General features: G+C 42.6%; 1 protein-coding gene across 3 annotated transcripts in view; it reads right to left on the reverse strand.

Annotated features, from left to right (window-relative positions):
* Positions 1 to 20249, reverse strand: part of LOC131106550 (low-density lipoprotein receptor-related protein 1-like) — a 113967-nt gene that overhangs the window by 31023 nt on the left and 62695 nt on the right. For all 3 annotated transcript variants that reach the window (XR_013630249.1, XM_058055731.2, XM_058055730.2), the window contains exons 7-28: positions 18210 to 18372; positions 16996 to 17218; positions 15085 to 15274; positions 14854 to 14997; positions 14341 to 14577; positions 14104 to 14284; positions 12090 to 12312; positions 10636 to 10825; positions 10425 to 10550; positions 9779 to 9919; positions 9473 to 9598; positions 9277 to 9393; positions 8919 to 8999; positions 7164 to 7331; positions 5740 to 5922; positions 5461 to 5658; positions 4950 to 5195; positions 4563 to 4760; positions 2885 to 3089; positions 2648 to 2812; positions 2326 to 2570; positions 1377 to 1508 (exon numbers count right to left, since the gene is read on the reverse strand). Coding sequence is in view for 2 of the 3 variants with exons in the window: in XM_058055731.2 (XP_057911714.2) it covers positions 1377 to 1508; positions 2326 to 2570; positions 2648 to 2812; positions 2885 to 3089; positions 4563 to 4760; positions 4950 to 5195; positions 5461 to 5658; positions 5740 to 5922; positions 7164 to 7331; positions 8919 to 8999; positions 9277 to 9393; positions 9473 to 9598; positions 9779 to 9919; positions 10425 to 10550; positions 10636 to 10825; positions 12090 to 12312; positions 14104 to 14284; positions 14341 to 14577; positions 14854 to 14997; positions 15085 to 15274; positions 16996 to 17218; positions 18210 to 18372 (3882 nt within the window). In the remaining variant the exon portion in view is untranslated. The remainder of the gene's footprint in view (positions 1 to 1376; positions 1509 to 2325; positions 2571 to 2647; positions 2813 to 2884; positions 3090 to 4562; positions 4761 to 4949; positions 5196 to 5460; positions 5659 to 5739; positions 5923 to 7163; positions 7332 to 8918; positions 9000 to 9276; positions 9394 to 9472; positions 9599 to 9778; positions 9920 to 10424; positions 10551 to 10635; positions 10826 to 12089; positions 12313 to 14103; positions 14285 to 14340; positions 14578 to 14853; positions 14998 to 15084; positions 15275 to 16995; positions 17219 to 18209; positions 18373 to 20249) is intronic.

Below are 20249 nucleotides of genomic sequence, written 5' to 3' on the forward strand. Positions count from 1 at the left end.
TTTGGATGTGAGGCCTGAGAGAAGTTTGGGATTGCTCAAAACGCTCCGTTTGAAGAAGCGTGGTAAAACTGCTCCTTTGTGACATCACAGAGGGGTGGACTTCCTTATATGGTTCAAAGTCCGGGCTGGGATAGGCTTCACTTTTCAAATATATATATATATATATATATATATATATATATATATATATATATATATATATATATCATGCTCTTTTGTGGTTGGATACGGCTAATGCTCATCAAAAAATATGCTGCTTTAAGTAAATTGTGTGTATGAAATTTTGAGGAATACAAATGGCTAAATGAAGGGGGTGGGGGTGTGGGTCTATATTGCGTCTCTTATTAAATCTACTATATTGGGTAATACAATTAGGTGACTATAGGGGTGTTATTTCATGTCTAGAGGGCTCTAATAATGTTAAAAACTGTTTAGAGGTCATAAACAGGTTTTTTATGCTCTAACTATAAAAATATTCCATTTTGAAATAAAGAATACAACTTTTCAGGAATTCACTTATCACAGTCGGGTCAGGAACCAATGAATCTGGATATTTGTAAAAAGCCAATAACAGGCCCTAGTCCCATCCCGAGTGAGGATTATTTATTGGATTATTATTTATTGTATTTTGTTCATCTGCCTATGACAGTGACACACTCAAAAATAATGAAATGCTCTTCCACTAGATGGCAGAAGGTACATCATTCATCTGAGCATCTGCCTGTTGTCTTTCATACTAGAGAATACATCAAGGCAGGCTTGGTGGCCCTGAGATCTCCATCATTGGAGCTCCTTGAACAAACCGTTCATCTACATCTGGCTGGCTAACTCCATCGCACCGTCATGAGCATGTGAATGAATGCAACGAGAGAAGATCCATTACGACTGCACCGGTCTCGCCAGTCCTATTATCGGTGAACCTCCAGCGCCGACATAATAGACAGGAAAAGAGAGACTGTGCAGGAAAGAAGGAGGGGAATAATAACAGTGTCAAGCTGGATCAGCCCAGTCAGGCGAGGTGGTGGGTGGCGTGGAGGGTTGCCTGCATCAGACAAGAACGGGCTTCTCCATTCCATTACCCCTGAAGAGAATAGCGATCCCTGCGCTGAATACTAATCTGGCTGCACGTACACTCATCACAACCACATCAATGGGGACCAAAGCTGCCACAATAATGGCACCTCAAAATGAAAAAAGTCTTGTTTATTCGCTGCACCCCCTCTCTCCACCACACACACATAAACATGCACATACTTATAAAAAGAAAGAAAAATAAACGACTTAGCAAAGACAGGGATTACACTCCGAGAGGGAATTATTTGTAAGCTTTCCACAGGGCGTTTGTCTGCGGCGGTAGATACGATGTTCATGCTTACCGTAGCAAGTACGCCTGTCAGGCCCGAGCTTCATGAGGTGGGGGCAGCCACACGAGAACGTCTGATTGTAGTTGATGAGACAAAGATGAGAGCAGGGCTCCTGGCCGTCTTTGGCAGCACACGGGTTAGGCGCTGCAGACGAAACAAGAATGTGAATGTATGAATGGCAACTTTCACAGGTATGGACTTCATTTGCAGCTGGATATACGGCTACAGTATGTGGCGGTGTGGAAAGAGCACAGCACATACAAACAGCATAGTAGTGGTACCATGGTAGCCTGGGAGCTCAGGTATAATTATGCACAAACATATACTAATATATGTAGTATTTCTGCTAAGACACACATTCATGTTGACTGGTTTGCTATGATTATCTGTTTGAGACTAGAGGCCTCTTGTATCCAAAACTAGTCCTGCACATGCTGATCACCTGATTCAAATAGTGTCTAGGCATGTGAGCCTGCCGTTCATTGTCTCCATCTCTCACAGGAGGAGGAGATGAATCTACAACCTAAAAATATAGTATTACTCAATGGTACCTCTGTTTCTGTTATTAATTTGTTCTAAAATGTTCAACAAAAATAAAAAATGTTCCCATATGGAAATCCAATTACAATTAACAAAAACTACAGAAAATAATTAGGATTTTACATGCAGAAAACAACGTCAAATAATTCTAAATGTCGACTAAATGGAACTTATTGTTGATGTGGACTTCAGCTGCATGGCAAGATGTAATTTAATTGTGTTTGACCCCATGGTGGTTTATTTACCCGTCACAATAAAAAATGCACAGAAGGTGAGTCAGCATTGGCTTTGTTTGGGCACTCAAACTGACAGTTTCAAAACCACTCTGCTCGACCCCCAAAAAACACCTCTTGAGCCCAAATATAAGACATCAATTTTTTGTATATATCCATGTAATTTACTGGGTGTACTTCTGACTCACCTTGAGGCTGTCTGGACGGATGGTACACTTGGAGGTCAAAAGGCTGCGTGTTGGTTCTCTGGACCACAGTGACATTGCTCCCAGTCCACTTGTTGGCCTTGGCCAACGTGTTGGTCCTCCAGTCGGTCCAGTACACCTCCCCACCGTACATGGTGACAGCAAAAGGATGGGACAAATACTCGTGCCCCCTCAGAACCTCGATCAGCCCAGAACCATCGTATTTGGCAGAGTAAATGGCGTCCGACCTGCATAGAACAAAACAAAAAAGACAATCATTGTATTTCTGACAGGAATGACAAGAGGGTATTTGCACCAAAAAGACCTGGCATCAATCCAGAGGATGCGTCGCTCCAGATAATCCACCGTGAGTCCGTTTGGCCAGCCTCCATTGCCAGTTTCCTTGTGGATGGTCTTCCTGCCTTCTCCACTCATGGATGCGGCTTCAATCCTTGGCAAGCTGGCATCCCAGTCGGTCCAGAAGAGGATTCTGAGGAGAAGTTGTGTTAAATGACATGTCAGGAAAGCCACAGTTGAGATTGTGTGTGGTGCAATTGCTTACCCATCACGGGGATCCAGGGCAATGGCTCGAGGATGCTCAACCTCTCCAGCCAACAGGGTGGTCCTCATGGTGCCGTCCAGCTTGGCCACCTCAATCTGGTCCAGGTTGCTCTCCACCCAGTAAATGTTTCCTGCTATCCAGTCCACTGCCAGGCCCTCAGGGGTCGCCAGCCCGTACTGGATTACCACGTCAAAGTTGGTTAAAGCTAAAGATGCAGACAAGTGCATGACAAATTCATTTGTTAGTTTCTATTGAGCAGCGCGTGTTGCATGTTCTATGCAATCTACCTCATCGAATAATTACAACAAATGTAAATGTTGATCTGAAATTGTTTTGTTTTTTTATTTTAACCTTCATTAAATTACTACTCATTACAAGCAGGCCTCATTCGGGACTGTCACTGTGTCAGCAACATGTGATGCGAGGACGCTGTATGATAAATTAAACTACCAGATAAAAGACAAAGGTCGGAGGTGAGCCTGGATGTTTGATGAAATAATGGCCAATTTTATTTTAACAAACCAAGAATAACATTTACTTGTGTTATTACTCAACTTTGTCTCTCCGAGGTAATGCTTATTTCCTAAAGCAACGTTTACATCATATGCAAATGATATGCAACTTAGCCAATGACATCATCTAGGTCAGCCAACAGCTACGGTACTTTTCTGACTGGGGAGTTGGCAACAGCGTGCAGCATGCATAATGGATGGTGGCATGAATGCTCAGTGTGAGTGCAGGGAAGTCGAGGCCTTGAGACAGAAGGGGGAATCGTGTCCAATCCTTAACTCATTCACTACCAAAGAAGTATTTATGATTTTTTTACAAGTGCACATAAGTGCACAAAAGAAGAGATCATGTTTATTGTTGTGTAGCGACGACACTAAACATAAAAGCAACACAAAAGTAATTAATGTATTAACATACCTCATAGTTTGTACTTTAATTAGTATTTTTTTATTTAATATGTTAATAGTTTTTTGTAATTTGTTTTATTCCGGAACAAGTGTAACCGTACATGCTTGTTTTTGTAAAGCAGTGTTGAAAAGACTTTCTCCCAAACACGTGGATGAGAGCTATTTGATTTCATGCGATGCAACATTAGCTTTCTGAGAAAACTTGCTTGATTGCATTTACATAAATTGAAAAGCCTGAAGCAAAGCAGATCTGTTCTTTGGAGCGTAGTGCCATCCCAAAGCCCTGATTCATAAATGCTCAAAGACGGTATCTTGCCCTCGGATAACTTCACTTCCTGTCGACAGTTTTTGATGGATTTTTTATGATGGCTTGGCATTCTTTCAATGATGTTTCCATCACATTTGGGGAAGAATCCACACGTTTATTACTTCATAAAAATAAGTAAGTGGATACTGTATCTCATTCCGGAGAATATTAGCTGTGTGTTTGTAAGGTTTGCATGGCGGTAGAATCAATCCAGGCTACAGTAATCCCTTGTTCAACATAGTTCATTGGTTTCTAGACTCAACCGTGATAAGTTCATTTCCTTGAAGTAGGATGCAACATTATTAGAGCCCTCAAGACATGAAATAACACCTCATAGTCACCTTTACACTCCTATTACCCAATAAAGCAGGCATAGTAAGACATAAATAAGACTGGCGCGTGTTTGTTACTGTAAATGTTTCCGGTTTACGATACAGTCATCACAAAATCTCACCCCCATTCTCGGACAGCTTCCCACGGTAGATCTTATCCTCGACCACGTCGGTCCAATAAAGGGCGCTCTGACTGAGATGGAAGTCCAAGGCAATGGTGTTCCTCAGCCCGGGCACAAGCACGCTGAACTCACCCTTATTGAGATCGATGCGTCGGATTTCATGGCGGTTGGAGAAAATGATGAAGGGCTTAAAAGGATCTGCAAAGACGGAGGCCAAGGCCACACCTTTTTAAAAGAGAAACTGAGCAGTAAAATGTTCAGTGTTGGTCTTTGAATTGACAAATTTACTGTCTAACAAAGAAATATCTGGTAGCCAACGGCAAAATGCTGCCTTTCTAGTTCAACCAATCAGGTGCCTTTCTCTGCCCCTCATCCGAAGCACCTTACCCGTGCTCTTGCAGTTCTCCATGTCCGGTTCTAGCTCCCAGCCCTCGTAGCAAGAGCATTTCACGCTGAACTTGTCCTGCTCGCAGCGCTGACTGCACTTCAGGTGTTTAGCGCAGAAGCTCTGGATCTGACAGGTTTTGTTGTCTGGTCCCAGCTCCATGCCCAGGGGGCAGGAACATATCACGCCCTCGCCGGGGGCCACCGTGCAATTATGGCTGCAGTCACCATTGTCCAGCGAGCACAGGTCTGAAAAGGACAAGGACAGGAGACATTTCGGGATTGAATGAAGCATTTGGAACAGTAAAGCATGAGCTGCACCTGCGCTGGTTTTTGATCATACTGCATTATCACTGACATGAAATGTACAGTAATCCACTTTATGCTTCCCTCTATCACGGTTTTTCAACAATATATCCATAAGTCATGCTGCTTTGTGGTTAAATATGGCCTAATATAATGAGAAATATGAATATTTACTAAAAAACTAATCCTTGCTTCTGTCGCCACTTACCACAAAGTTTCTCATCGGAGCCATCTGGGCAATCATCGGTGCCGTCGCAAAGTTTCTCTGCGGGCAGGCAGATGGTGGAGTCGTTGGCACACACGTGGTGAGAGAGTTTGCACACCAGCGCCTCGCAGTTTTCTTCGTCCGAATTGTCCTCGCAGTCGTTGTCTCCGTCGCACATCCATGCTTTGCTGATGCACCGTGCTGCAAAGAGAGGACACGAGTATTACCACACTGACAAATATTAGACAGTAGGTTTTTTAGCAGTAACAGCAGACCCCTCACCAGAGTCCCTGCAGCCGAACTTGACTGCCGGGTCACACATGTGCGTGACACCCTCACAGTTGTTCTCGTCGCTCATGTCCATGCAGTCGGTGTCGCCATCGCAGCGCCAACGCAGGGGGATGCAAAGGCCATCCATCCGACACTGGAACTCATCCGTGTGACAGCCTCCTGGTGGACGAGTGGCTGTGGGGGACCGGGGGCGGGGGGGGGCAGAAGGTTGTTGTTTAGCCATAAAGAGCAGCCGGCAATTAATCCATTTTGTGTACGCTTCGTAAAAATTATCAGATGTTTTCTGTTTTTCCATCCTTTGCCTCTGTAGTGCACATTTTCCACCTGTAAGTGATCAGAACCAAGCCTGTTGGATCTTGTTGGATCTCTTGCCTCACATGGAAACAAGAAATTGAGGCAGGAAAGCAGACGCCCACTCTCAACCAAAACTTGCGTGCCAGAAACCCCGGCGACATGGTGTCTATCCGTCTTTAAAGCCACTGAAAACCCTTCCGTGCATCACGTGCACTCCCCCGTGCACACCTGAGGCGGACGAGAGAGCGGCGGTATTATCATTCATCGCTGGTCGCTGTGGTGAATTCTGCTATGAAGTGCAATCGTTGCCAAAGGCTGCAGCTTTCACTCGCATACATTAAAAATCCGGGGCGCAACTTGGTGCAGGCGGCAGGCAAAGACTTTGTTATTTAGACGTCCCTCCGGGGAGCTCATTTATTTGGGGTCACACTGTAATTTAGCCATTAGTAACAGTCATTTAGATTAGCCAGTTTGCTTACTTGCATGGAACAAACAAAAACACAAGGAGTGGCTTAGTGCTTCTAAGTATACATCAGCATATCGTACCCGACAACATTGTCATTTCAAAATATGGGAATTATTTTCCAGAAAATACAGGACTTTTTTGGTAAACATACAGGAAGCTACTAAAACGGGAAGGCGCCAGGAAAGAAGGTTGACAATAAGCAGTACACATTGTTAGAGTGTTCGAGTGTACCCTGCCTCTGGCCTTAGTCGGCTGGGATAGGCTCCAGCATACCCTCACGACCCTTGTGAGGATAAGCAGCAGAGAAGATGGATGATGGATGGATTATTAGAAAAAATAAAATCAATAAAGCAGTCAACTTTGGAAAATTAAGTTATCAAGTTATTGAAACATTGTTATTGTTAAATGCGCTTCTAAAGTTGCACAAAGTTTGAACCACTGTCACCATTAAATGAGCTCACCTTTGAACGCCTTGCTTGAAATCCAACATGAATCCAACATATTGAGATGCAAGCATTTCCAGTCTCCTGACTGTATCCAGTCACGCATGTACCGTGCTCTAATTTAATTGCAGAATTATTTACCCTCCAATCCGAAGTCATCAATAATCTCCATCCCAGAGGCTTCCCGAGTCCGAGCAACCTGAGATACTGACCCTGATTTGTGCAGTTTGCGTGTGTTTCGTCGCTGTAGTCCCCGCAGTCATTATCCCCGTCACAGGTCCAATAATCCGGGATGCATCTCCCACTGTTGCACTTGAACTGAGCACTGGAGCACGAATGGCTGCAGCCCGCCTCGTCGCTGTTGTCCCCGCAGTCGTTATCTGGAAAGAACATTCAAACATTCACTGTCAGGACGCTTGCTGAAAAACCAAAAAGGTGGAGAGACGCTTTATTATTACGATATTTATACGCTGTCCAGACAGGAAAGGCTTGTTTTCGTAGCAAGTGAACAAGAGAAAGAGTTTGAGTGTTGAGAGTTTGAATAATGACTGCATAGATCAGACCATGCACCATGAGGGATTGTACCCAGCGCTGATACATCGGGCTTGGCAGCAGAGCACAAGAAGCAGGTAATACCACGGGTGGGTGGAATGGGTGGAAAGTATACCACTAGTAATATTTGGATTTGGAAACAGGGGAACCTTTACAGAAAATAAGGACAAATCCACCAGTCCAACGACAGAAACATCAGATTACGAATACATGTTTTGTATTTATTATAATATATAATCAAGTTTCATAAAAATTGTCAATTATGATACTCTCTTGTGCTTAGCAAGAGCGCTAAAAAGACTAGTTATAATGCAGAGGTGTAATTATAAGACAAAATGTATTTAATGTCATTAATTACAAGTAAATAAAATAATAAAGACATATTAAGACTAAATTAATTTAATGTAATTAATTGCAATAAAATAATAGACATATTAAAACTAAATTAATTTAGCTTAATTAATTACAAGAAAATAATTTCAAATATTGCTATTACTCATGACAACAACAACAAATAATTCATAATGAAATTATATAATTCAATTATGTGATTTTGTTATTAAATAATTACATTATAAAATGTTGACATGTTTCAATAATAATAATAATCATAACAATGGTATTTGAAATACATATTATGGTTATTATGATTAACATTCATATTAATATTACTATTCATATTATTATTAATAATATCGGACCGGTCGCCAGCCAATCTCAGACAATACTGTTGAATCTCATTCATTTATTTGAATAAATATTTATATATTTTTATTTTTGTTATTTGTTAATGTTATTATTATGATGATTATTATCATTATTATTAACATCTTAAAATGTTGTTATTTTACCTAAATGAATAAATGAATTCATGTTTCTAATTCCACCTCTCCTGTATACATGATATACCACATGAAACCTGTCTTTTGGAACATTTATGGCTACAGATAGAAAGTCACTTGATCGGCACAAGAGAGCTGTCGTTTTATCAAATGAACTTACGTAGCTCATCACCATCTCTTTGCTTGACTTGACATTAAAGCCAATCTAATTTAGCTTTGAGCCTTTGTGCGGTATTAGAAGCGATATTGGCATCAGCGTGTGGCCACGTTTAAGCCAAGCAGCATTTAAGTGTTTGTTTTTAGCCTGCCGGGCTAATCTACCAGCAAGACAAGCGTCATGGCCACCGCCGTGCATGTTGATCTATGCACTAACCGGCCAGTTTTGGACAATGCAACTCATCAGAGCCGTCAGCACAATCCTTTTCTGAAACACAGAACCAATGGAAGACACCAGAGTGGGCCAACAGCACAGGACAGCGACATGGACAGGAAAGAAACACACAACATCTACATGGTGACACACACATCAAAAGCCAAAACCAGTGGACGCACGTGACGCAGAGTGACACTCACCATTATCACAGCGCCAGTTATTGTTGATGCAGCGTCCGTTGTTGCAGGTGAACTGGGTGAGGGGGAAACATGTGGGGTAGGCTGTTGACACACAAACACATGAAACCGTTTTGGACCATGACGTGAAATGAAAGCCGGAACCAGGGTATACTCACACTTGCAGTTATGTAAGCGCCCTGATCTGCGCTCAAGTTAACAAGTAAATAGAAAGACTACATCATCTACAAAGTCAAAACCCACAGCACACTTGCTTCCATGGATGCTTGGAGTGAGTAGACCCTAAACTACGTATCCTTTAAACCGGGAGCGGAGATTGATTCAACGAAGCATGAATCTGTCCCAGACTACATTGACCCACCACAGGAGGCAGGCTCATCCGACCGATCCCCGCAGTCATCATCCAGGTCACACGTCCAGGAGATAGGGATGCAGCGGCCGCTGGCACACGAGTACTGGTTTGGTGGGCACGTGCGAGCTGAAAGGCAACACGGGATGAGGTGTTGGACTTAAACGCAAGGAGAGCTTGCTCAATTTGGCTTTGTTAGTTTTCCAACCTGAACAGGTGGTGTTGGATTCGTCCTCGTCGTTACCGCAGTCGTTGTCGCCATCACACAGCCAGCGCAGGGGGATGCAGCGGTTGTTCTGACACTTGAATCTTTCAGTGGGGCATGTGTGCTGGTCTGGAGGAAAGAAATGAAGAGGGAAGGCGAGAGGATGGCTGAAGACGCCTGGTATGCAAATGAGTGTGAAAAAGGGCAGGCGGGCAGGAAAGCCTCAATATCATCATTTAGACTGCAGGGGGGGGTGTGGGGGGTGACTCAGTGCCAACAGCAGATGTGTGTGTGTGTGTGTCTACTCACGGCACAGCTCAGGAGCTTCGTCACTGTTGTCCAGGCAGTCGTTGTCGCCGTCGCACTTCCAGCGTTCCTGGATGCAGCGGTTGTTTTTGCAGGCAAACTCCCCAGGCTGGCACTGAGGAGGGGGCACGTAGGACGGGTTGGCTGTGGAGGATGAGAGGAGGCTATTGTGCGGTTCGATCAAATGTCCATTCCATCACAAAGTCAACAGATCGGACAAAATAGTTGCAATGCAATGCATTCATTGCGTTCATATTCCAATGTACACTCTATTCAATGCCATTTCCAAATTGGAGTCTTTCTGTTGCGTTCTGTTATGAAGAACTGACAAATGTAAATGTACACTACCAGTCAAACATCTGGAGACATTTTCCCATTTAGTCGCATGGAAAACGGTCTGTAAAAGTTAGAACGGTAATGTCAAATGGAGGAGCGATTGCAATACGGTTGTCTATTCTGTGAATGTTGGTGTTAGCGGCATGTCATGGTCAAAAATTTCAAAACCTACAATTTCTGATCTGCTCTCTGCATCGCCTCCAACAGAGTGATTGCATTCATTAAACGACACGTATTTATTTTGACTTTGTAGACTAATTTGGAGTGGTTCCCTTCGTTAGTATTGTTTGACTACATCCCAGTTGGGACTTGCCTTTGCAGCTGGTATTGTCTGTGGGGTCCAGTATCTGGTCCTCGGCACAGGCGCACTGCCGGCCCCCCGGTATGGCCAAACACAGGCTGGTGCAGCCTCCATTGTGCACACGGCACGCATTAGAACCTGCAGAAGAAGAAGAAGGTGAAGATAGTTAAACACCAAAGCTGAGACACACAGAGAAGAGTCCTGTATGTGACGGCGCCTCGACCTTGTTGCTGCTGAGCATCGTACATGCGGATTTCGAAAATGGGTGGGCGTTCGTTGCGCAGCAGGGTGGCAGTGCCCTTGGTGGTGTCCAACTTGAAAATGCTGCCACTGCGGTACTCATTCCAGAACAGGAAGTGTTTATAGTGGCATAGACCGAAGGCGTGGTTCAGCTCCTGGCCCTCGTACACCGTCTGTACGCGTGAGGGAAGGGGATGGGGGATTGGGTGAGAGGATAAAATGTAAGTTCTTACCTACTTCCAGGTAATGACACTGAAAATCTAGCAGTTAACATTAAAGCATTAAAACATTCAAATAAAAAACCACTATGCAACAAGTCAAGACATTTGGGTCCACTTTTAAATACGTTTTAAATACTGTTTAAAGTTTGTCCAAATATTTAGACAACAAAATTCCAATTTGTAGAGTCATATGGCTAACTGCTAAGAAGAAACATAAACCCAACAAGCCAGTCAAAATAAAAGCTACAGCTTTAGAGTTCATTCCTTATAAGGTCAATAATAGCAACAGTGATGGGAATGGACTCTTTTTGTTACGTTATTAATTTATTACCAAATATGTTTAATCCCTCGTTTGTCATGGTTGGGTTAGGGTTATTGGTAGCAGACCAGACCGTGATAAGTGAATTTGTCCAACGTAGGATTCCTTCTTTTTAAATCAAATTTATTCAAAAAGAATAGAAACATTATTAGAGCCCTCTCGACATTAAATAACATCTACAGTAGCCGTTACACTGATTTTACGCAACCTATTAGACATAATAAGATCAATCACAACGTATAAGACAGGCCCATTTTGTCGATCGCACAAACGTCAATTTGTTGATGTCCTATGACATCAGTCGGCGCCCCTCCTGATTCGCTGTTGCTCACCCGCGGCAATGATGAATGGGACGTCTCAAACTACACAGAGAGATGCAACTTTTAGCTCTTTTCATGTCCGATTATGGATAAAAGTTGGCGGTACAATGCCTCTATCTATAACAAAAGTTATCTTGTAGCGCCTAATTATGTAGAAAAAAAAAGTAAATTGTTTGAGGGAAGTGGACAGCTTTTAACCAATTATGTGTAATGATCTTTATTGCAATATTGAATTTAATTGTGAATTATTTGTGCAACTTATTTGTGCAACTAAGTCCTTTTGGTTACCTATAAACTCAATTATTACAATTATTTTTGTGTATATGTTTTTTTGGGATAATATGCTCAGCAGATTGCTACAAAAAACAAATACAAAAATAAAAACCCATATCAAAAGGTTCAACCTGATTGTTTGTAAATTTCCAACTTTTTGAAGTGAAATCCGAGCATCAACAAAATATTACACAACAAAATGTACAATTAAAAAAATGACAAAAAGACAGCTTGTTCACCGTTGTAGACGAACACACGACTAAAAGACAATTATGTAAAGCTCTCCACTGGTAGAGATTCTGACCTTGCGTTCGGAGGTGTTGAGGTAGACCATCTCAATGCGGTCGTAATAGGCATCAACCCAGTAGAGGATTCCCTGAGGGATGTCCAAGCTCAGGCCGTTGGGCCACAGCACCGTCTTGCTGGTGAGGAAAACATTCCTGTTGGAGCCGTCCATCCAAGCGCGTTCAATTTTGCCTCGTTTGCTCTCCTTAGGATCCTCCTCCCAGTCTGTCCAGTACATCCACCTAAGGGGAATAGTTGAGGTTGATGGTTTGTTGAGGTTGATGGGAAATGACACTTTGGAAAGATACATTAGCTCAAGGCAATGACGTCACCACAACTACTGCATACACAAAATATGCCTTTCATACACGACTGTACATTCATGAACTGGTCATAAGAACTGAATGATTGTCAAACCTCGGTTTTCATACACTCTGGCATGTAACAAAGTGTGGCTGCTAAATAACCCACCATGGGGCCAAAGAATGCCAGCGTGCCAGCCAATTGATAGAGAAGGTGAGAAACGCTATCAAATTCAATCTCGCCAGAGTGTAAGCAAAGTCTACATCAAATCTCATCACATTATTTCCTACGGGGGCATTTTTGGGTTTTGTCCGACTTTGTGGGACCTTCTATGGTGTGGTCCGCCAGGGGAGCAGCATCACAGCAGCGGGAAGGAAGAGGCTGGACAAACTGATAAAGGAGCCCCAAGGAGCTCCATTAGTGACAGAATGATGCATCCAAAGTTCTTTCCCGAGTCTAAAATAAAATCTGCTCCAAAAAATCCTGTACAATAACCGTGCAATAAAAGTACTAATACATTTCAAACCATGGAAACAGTGACATTTATTGAGTGTCTTATTAGCATTTGTGCGATCGGGACAAATACATCACGTCAGGCTTTCTCGGATTTGCAATTGCAAATGTATTGAATAAATATCCAATTGATGAGATCAAGCCCATTTTAGATATTTAGTGTTGGCGACACAGGTTAATAAGGCTTAAAAGACCTGTCCCAATATTTTTGTTCCCACAAATGCATTTCTTTCCCCATCTGTCTCAATATTTCCCCTCCTTTCGGCAAACGTCTCTTCTTCCTCCCTTTTCTCCCTCAGCCAGATTGATTTGAGACATTAGTGCAGGCGAGTGCCTTTCCCCTGGACAGCATGGACAGCATGGACAGCATGGACAGCATGGACAGCATGGACAGCATGGACAGCATGGACAGCATGGACACACATCACGCTGCCACTAGCAAACCAGACAGTGTGTGTGTGTGTGTGTGTGTGTGTGTGTGTGTGCGTATTCTGAGCATGTGCAGTATTTCTCAAGAGACAGCCATGGAGGTCGTAGCAATAAGACTCATCCATACACAGGCGGATTATTGTGTGTTTGAGAGTGTGACAGACAGATGAGTGCCTGTGTGTTAGTACTGCAGATAGACAGGATGCATACATTCTAAAAAGATAACAGCAAACAGGAAGCATCACTCAGGCTGGTGACTGGTCACATCTTTACACCAAGCAGAGTTGCCTGGCCCATTAGGTCATATAGGTGGATGCTAAGGGCATTGTGGCCTCCAGGGGGTGCCCAAAAGTCAGGAAAAAAATTCACCATCTAGTTTAGAACAATGCTTGACTGGAGGCAAGATATTGTTTTATCTTCTTTTTCATGTTGCCAGCTATTGAGGGAATAATGGCTAGTACAAACTGCACACAGACTACTCTAAAGCATACTCAACTTTAATGAAACAACAATAGTGACCCTGGTTCAATATTACCGATTCAAGTTTCAAGAACACCATTTCACAACTAACTTTGGGATGGGGCCAGAAAATGAGTCCCGGGTGGGTTTTATAGGAATTTTATTGGAGTAGATTGCAGTCATCTATTTTACTGATCATCAAGCAGGCGCACAATTTCTTGGCAAATCACTTTTAAATTCCTATTTGTTGTTGGAGCTGTTTATTATTACTTTATATGTTAAGAATGAGAATCAGGACAGTTCCACCAAATCATGAAATAATCACTTACCCATGGAGGGGGTCCACCACAATGGCACGAGGGTGAGTCATTTTATCCTCAATGAGAGTCTTGCGGGTCTGGGAGGCTTTCTCCAGCCGAGCCACGCTGATGGTTTTCTTGGGTCCGTCGTCCGTCCAGTACAAGTTGTCTGCCATCCAGTCCACAGCGATGCCCTCCACCGTGTGGATCCCTGCGATTAATCCTTATTGAACACATTCCGTTCTTTCCCTCGGCGTCACAACCCACCTTCTTTCAGAATGGTGTCTCTCTCCGTGCCATCGATCTTCTGCCGCCCAATGATGTAGCTGGTGGCGTCAGCGAAGTAGATGAACTCGCTCTCGGCATGAAAATCCAACGCTCTGGGCTTCATCAGATTCTCAATGGGGATCATGTACTCATCCGGCACCTTGGCGTTCATGTCCATGCCCCTGATCACCCCTGGGCGGCCCTTCCCGTAGACCAGGAAGAGCTCATGCTCCGGCTCTGTGGTGTTCAATAGACATTATGATTGTTTGTGATGAGCATTGAATAGCAAGGTTAGCATCCTGTGTTAGTTGGGAGAGATTGTCTTAAAGTAAAGTCTGTTAGAACATCAGGATTTCATCTCAAAATGAAAAACAAGAATTCCTTTTGTGGAAATACTAGGGGTTGCTCTTCAGGCTGTTCTCATCGTTGGGACAGTATACTACTCGTATAGTATAATGTCGTATAGTACTTTAGAAAATGTGCATTGTATCATTTGAACAATTCATGACTCACTTTTGCAAGACTTGCCGTCGCTACCCAAGCTGAAGCCGGAGCGGCAGCGGCATGTCCGAGTCTTGTGTCCATTTCCCAGCAGGCAGATATCTGAGCAGCCTCCTGCTTTTCCAAACTGGTCCACCTCACAAGCATGGCTTCGGACTGCCGTAGGAGTGGGAAGAAAACCACGTCATGCAAACTTCATGTGTTCATCACAGACGCTGTTTGTAGGAGAGAAGAGACATATACCAGGTGGTTGGCGTCTCTGATGGTACACGTGCAGCGCGCCTCCCTTGTCCACGCGTGTCACCACTTGGTAGTCAGTGCTGTTGAAGCGGTTGATGCGTATCACGCTGGTCTTGGGCTGCATGTTAGCGTTGTCCGAGTTGGTGGCATAAAGGTAGTTTTCAAACACCGTCAACCCGTACAGATGCTCGATCTTAAAGAAGAAGACGCTGGGTTCAGATTATAACCCCATTCAAGAGCGTAGCATTATGCCTTACCATCATTTCTATCACAGGGTTTATCACAAATAATTTGCTCCAAACTCGACCATGATAAGTGAATTTCCGCCAAGTGGGATTTCTTATGATTAAATGGAATATTTTTGTATATAGAGCATAGAAAAACTGCTTATGATCTTCCAAATACACATTCAACATTATTAGAGCTATGCTGGAGCCTATCCCAGCTGGCGTTGGGCTAGAGGCGGTGTACACCCTGGACTGGTCGCCAGTCAGAAGTTGGATTCCTTATTTATAAATGTAATATTTGCAAAGAAAGAGGAAAGACAACCTGTTTACAACCTTCTAAATAATCATGACAAGCCCTCAAGACATGAAGTAACATCTCTATAGTCACATTTACACCCCATTAGCCAATAAAGTAGACGTTATAAGAAAAATAAGACATAACATAGCCTCATTGGGAGAGTTCCCTGTTGTCGTACGAAGGCTTTTGTCTCATCAATGTGAAATGACTGACATCTAGTGACCAGTGGAGAATACTACATATCATCACATCTTTGAATGAGTCTTCTGAATGCCTTATATTTCGTGTAGTCGTTATGCTTGAAAATGTTTAATTTAGACTTTTAAAATATGTATTTTTTTTACTAATAATAGAGCATGTTCAACCACAAAATAGCATGATTTATGAAGCTGAACTCATTAGTGGGTGTACTACTGCACTTACGTCATACATCATAATATTTGGTGATTAGTGATTAGTTTATTTTAAACATGCTTAGCAAAGAATATCACATGTAAACTTGAACTATTCAACATGTCTGTAGAAGGAAGAAGAAGCAGAGCTCATTTAACCAAAATGTGACAATTGCAGTCTTTTATGTTCCCTGGAAAAGTCGCATGAGGCCTTGCTACTGTCACTATGGCAACCAGACGAACTGAAACGCGTGCGGTGATGCGGGAGCTTGGTTGAGCAACTCCAACCGTCTTTAAGTCTAGTTGCTACAAAGATGTGCTTACTGGTGCTGCTGCTGTTCTCCCAGGACTAAATGATGGACACACTGGTAGGATTGAAGCGGCAGGAGAAGAACTCTCAGATCGTAATGGCTCAAATAATGATGCACCCCCCCACACACACACACACAGGGACTCAGACACAGAGACTTATTATCCTGCCATCCCAGGCTGCAGGGCAAAGCACTGCTATGGTGTTACATGGAATGCAAAGCCATTATTTTACCGCTATTTTCCCCATCTTTGTTCATCTCAAATTGTCTCCGTACTGGAGACATAGAAAAGTGGACTCGCTGCTAAAAATTCTGCCTTCATAAAATAACACTGTCATTGATTTCACAATATGTTAGAGCTGTGTTGATATGAACATATTTATGGATTGGATTCATTGATCAATCGGTCAGGAAGGGATTGTTGATTAACCGCGCCTGAGAGTGCAGCCTCGACTGATTTACAGCGGGAATCCAGCATGGCCAAACTATAGCCCACAAGTCCTACATGGCAGTAAACATCAGGCTTGAAGAGGCAACCCACACCAAACATGAACCACCTCCAAATTAAACGCAATTAATTAGCTGCTCTGATGAAAAAGTCGACACCTTCCATCTTCCCCACGCTCATCCTTCACCCCGTCTTGACAGTAATTGAGACTTGTCGAGGCGCTCAGTGTGTTACTCACCAGAAGGCCCTGAATGATGGTGTGGCGGTTCTTGCCTTCGTAGTCCACTACCTCAATGTAGTCCAGATAGGCGTCAGCCCAGTACACCAGCCTGCTGACCAGATCCAGCGTAATTCCGTGGGGGAACACGATCTTACTGTCCACCAGCTTGGTGCGGTTCTGGCCGTCCATGTCACAGCGCTCCACTTTGGGGATCTGACCATAGTCTGTGAAGAACACCTTCCTGGGGACAGACAGGGAGCAAGATGGATGTAATTATTAATATCAGTAATATGTGTAATAACTAAGTACATGTTTAATTACACTTATATTTAATAATTACATTTTATATTAAAATGGTTTATATTATAAATAGAATAAATTGTTAATAAAATAAATTATATTCATTTCTTACTATTATTAGTGGTATTTATTTTATTTTAAGTACTTTTTTTTTATTACATTTATATAATGTAGACCACTGAACACCACACTTTTGGCAAAAAAAATAAAAATGATAGTAATTAAATTACATAATTAAATAAAAACTAATTAACCAGATCTAAATTTTTTTAATATTAGCTATGAAGAGATTAAAATTAATTAATATCGTACATGTAATCTTGTGTTCTTTCTTTGCTTATTATTAGTATTATAAGTTATTAATATTGTATTTTTAGTACTGTTGTTTCTTGTTCGGTTTAACTTCCTGACAGGGAATCAAACTATAATTTAGTAGCAGAATTGTTTTTTTAAGCTAAGTCTTGAACCATTTTAATTGACATGTTACACTTTTTGGATTTTTTTTTGAATTTTTGATTTTTTTTTGTGTGTGTGAAAAACTAAAGAAGAAGCTGATTTTTTGTCTGTTTAGTTTAGTAACCCCAAACATTTTCTATGAGTTTGATGTTTGGTGCACGACAGCGCAAATTGGGGATTAAAATGATCCATGTCCTGACATGTGCACACCCTTCTTTTTCCTCCCCCATTACACACACTCGTGCAAATACACATGCTTGCGTAACACAGCCACACTTTCGGGAAATCAGTTGGATTTTTTTTTTTGGTCACGCTACGGATAATGGAACATCTGTGCTTGCTTAATTTAACGTTCACATCCTCGCTCGCTGTTAACGGTCTTGCAGTCAGGTGACATGGATGTCAAGGGCCATCATGGGAGCTTTGCAGACTCGTTCGGACTGGCGTCGGTGGTGGAGGGAAGGCATGATACTGACCCCATGGTGGGGTCCAGGGCGATGCCTTTGGGGTTGTAGAGCTCCTGGTCCAGGAGGGTGACACACGTCTGTCCATCCTTGTCACACACAAAGATCCTGTCGTCCACGTCATCCACAAAGTAGAAGTTTCCGGTAAGCCAGTCAATGGCCATCTGCTCCACATCTGCATAGAGAGAGAGAGAGAGAGAGAGAGAGAGAGAGAGAGAGAGAGAGCAAAAGAGGCATTGGAGGGGGAGAAAGGAGGAGGTGCAACTTATTTTTAGTCCTTACATTCTTGCAGACTTGTAAAAGAAGGTGAACTTGTGATGTGTTGCTGTAAATAAGTTGAGCGAGACAAGAAGGGAAAAGGTTTGACGAAGTAACATTTAGTTGAACTAAAAATGAGACCGGGAGGATGTTTGCGTGACGAATGCGTTGACAAGGTAAGTGCAAGTCATTGATGTGTCGTTTAAAGGTCAATGTGACATCACATGACAACTTAGGGGAAAAATAAAATGGCCCGACAAAGTTCAAGAGTGTCCAGTACAGAAAAGCAAAATAAATAGTCTTTCACAAGACTGTGGGTGAGGTAAAGCAGTGAAAGGGAAAAAAAACGGTCTACAGTACGTATAACCCCTTTTTTGATTACTTCCTCCTTCCTTCATTCTGACAGAAAAAGTGGCCAAATACCTCCCAGCATCTTCTAGGTTGTTTACTGAAATGCAAGACTGCCCAAACAAATTCAAAGCTGTGACAGGCCAGCTATATGATATTCTTCATCTTTCATCACTCGTTATTTATATCATAAATATAGGAGACGTAAGAGAAAATAAGGGGAGCAAAATATGTGGCAGACAGGAAGTGATGTCAGGATTTCAGAGTTGGGTTTTAGCTTGGCGTGGGTTACGGCCGCAACAATAGCCCAAGTTATTATTATTCTTATGATGATTGTAATAATGTTATCATTATTATTGTGCTTGTAGTGACATTTTCACTGAAAACTGAAACATAAAAATTCAAAAACTGGATGAATACAGTAATCCTTCCACACTTTTTGCAGTTTCACTTGAAAATATATTGATTAAATATATTAAATATATATTAAATATCTATTAAAGGACCTGTTATGCTCATTTTTTGGCCTTTTGTATTGAGCTGTGAGTTAGTCGCTCCACACACCGCTCATCGTGACTGGTCACACTCCCAAGTACTTCCGGACTACTGCCGAAGCCTACATTCTAATTTTGTGGGTTACTGGCTTACTGTGTATGAAATGGTAAAGTAGGTCCACCTGTACTGAGTGCAGGCATCGTGTGTCCGACATTAATGCACCTTTCCCGGAGAGAGCGGGTGGCTTCTTCTTGCCAAGGCTGTGGGTCCGCCCCCTCCATGGACGCACAACATTTCATTTATAAATGAAATATTTCGCTAGGTAGAGCCTAGAAAATGCGAACCGCAAAGGGAGGGATGAGTGTACTGTGCTTTTTGAGTGGAACTGTCAAGCTAAATGCTATCAAAACAATCCCTTGCTCCTTGGCATGCAAATATAAAACAGCTCAAGTCTGCTCCAAAGAGTAGGGATCACCACCAGAGGGAGATATTAAGGTCCAAGCAGTTCACATGTCACCACATGCAAACTTCCATGTTACCAAAGTACAACATTTTCACTTCTTCGTATTCTTGCACATTGCAGCAAATGCGGCTGATGCAAGACGGAGTCTGAACAATGGATCCATGCACTACCAGGGCCGGTCATGTGGTCCAGGGCCTACACTGTGTAACAATGCAAAGGCCAGGAGGACCAAGATCTGCCTGCAAGCTGGTTCACATGGATGCAAGCTGCACAGGACATCAGCATACAAAAATAAATAAAAATAAAAAAGCTTTAGGAATGCATGCAACAGTATAACATCTCCACTTTAGCAGGGGCCCCGTCCTGCTCGTTCACAGGATTTTCAAATAATACTGGGTCTCACTGGGAAAGTAAGTTTCTTTAAATAAAGTAAATCTGCATTAGTCTCCTGTTGGCCACATGCATGCTTCCTACTGGAAGGAATAACT

Source organism: Doryrhamphus excisus, linkage group LG18 (assembly GCF_037039965.1).
Source record: "Doryrhamphus excisus strain RoL-2023G ecotype Guam linkage group LG18, RoL_Dexc_Guam_v1.1, whole genome shotgun sequence".
In the NCBI taxonomy this organism is placed as follows: domain Eukaryota; kingdom Metazoa; phylum Chordata; class Actinopteri; order Syngnathiformes; family Syngnathidae; genus Doryrhamphus; species Doryrhamphus excisus.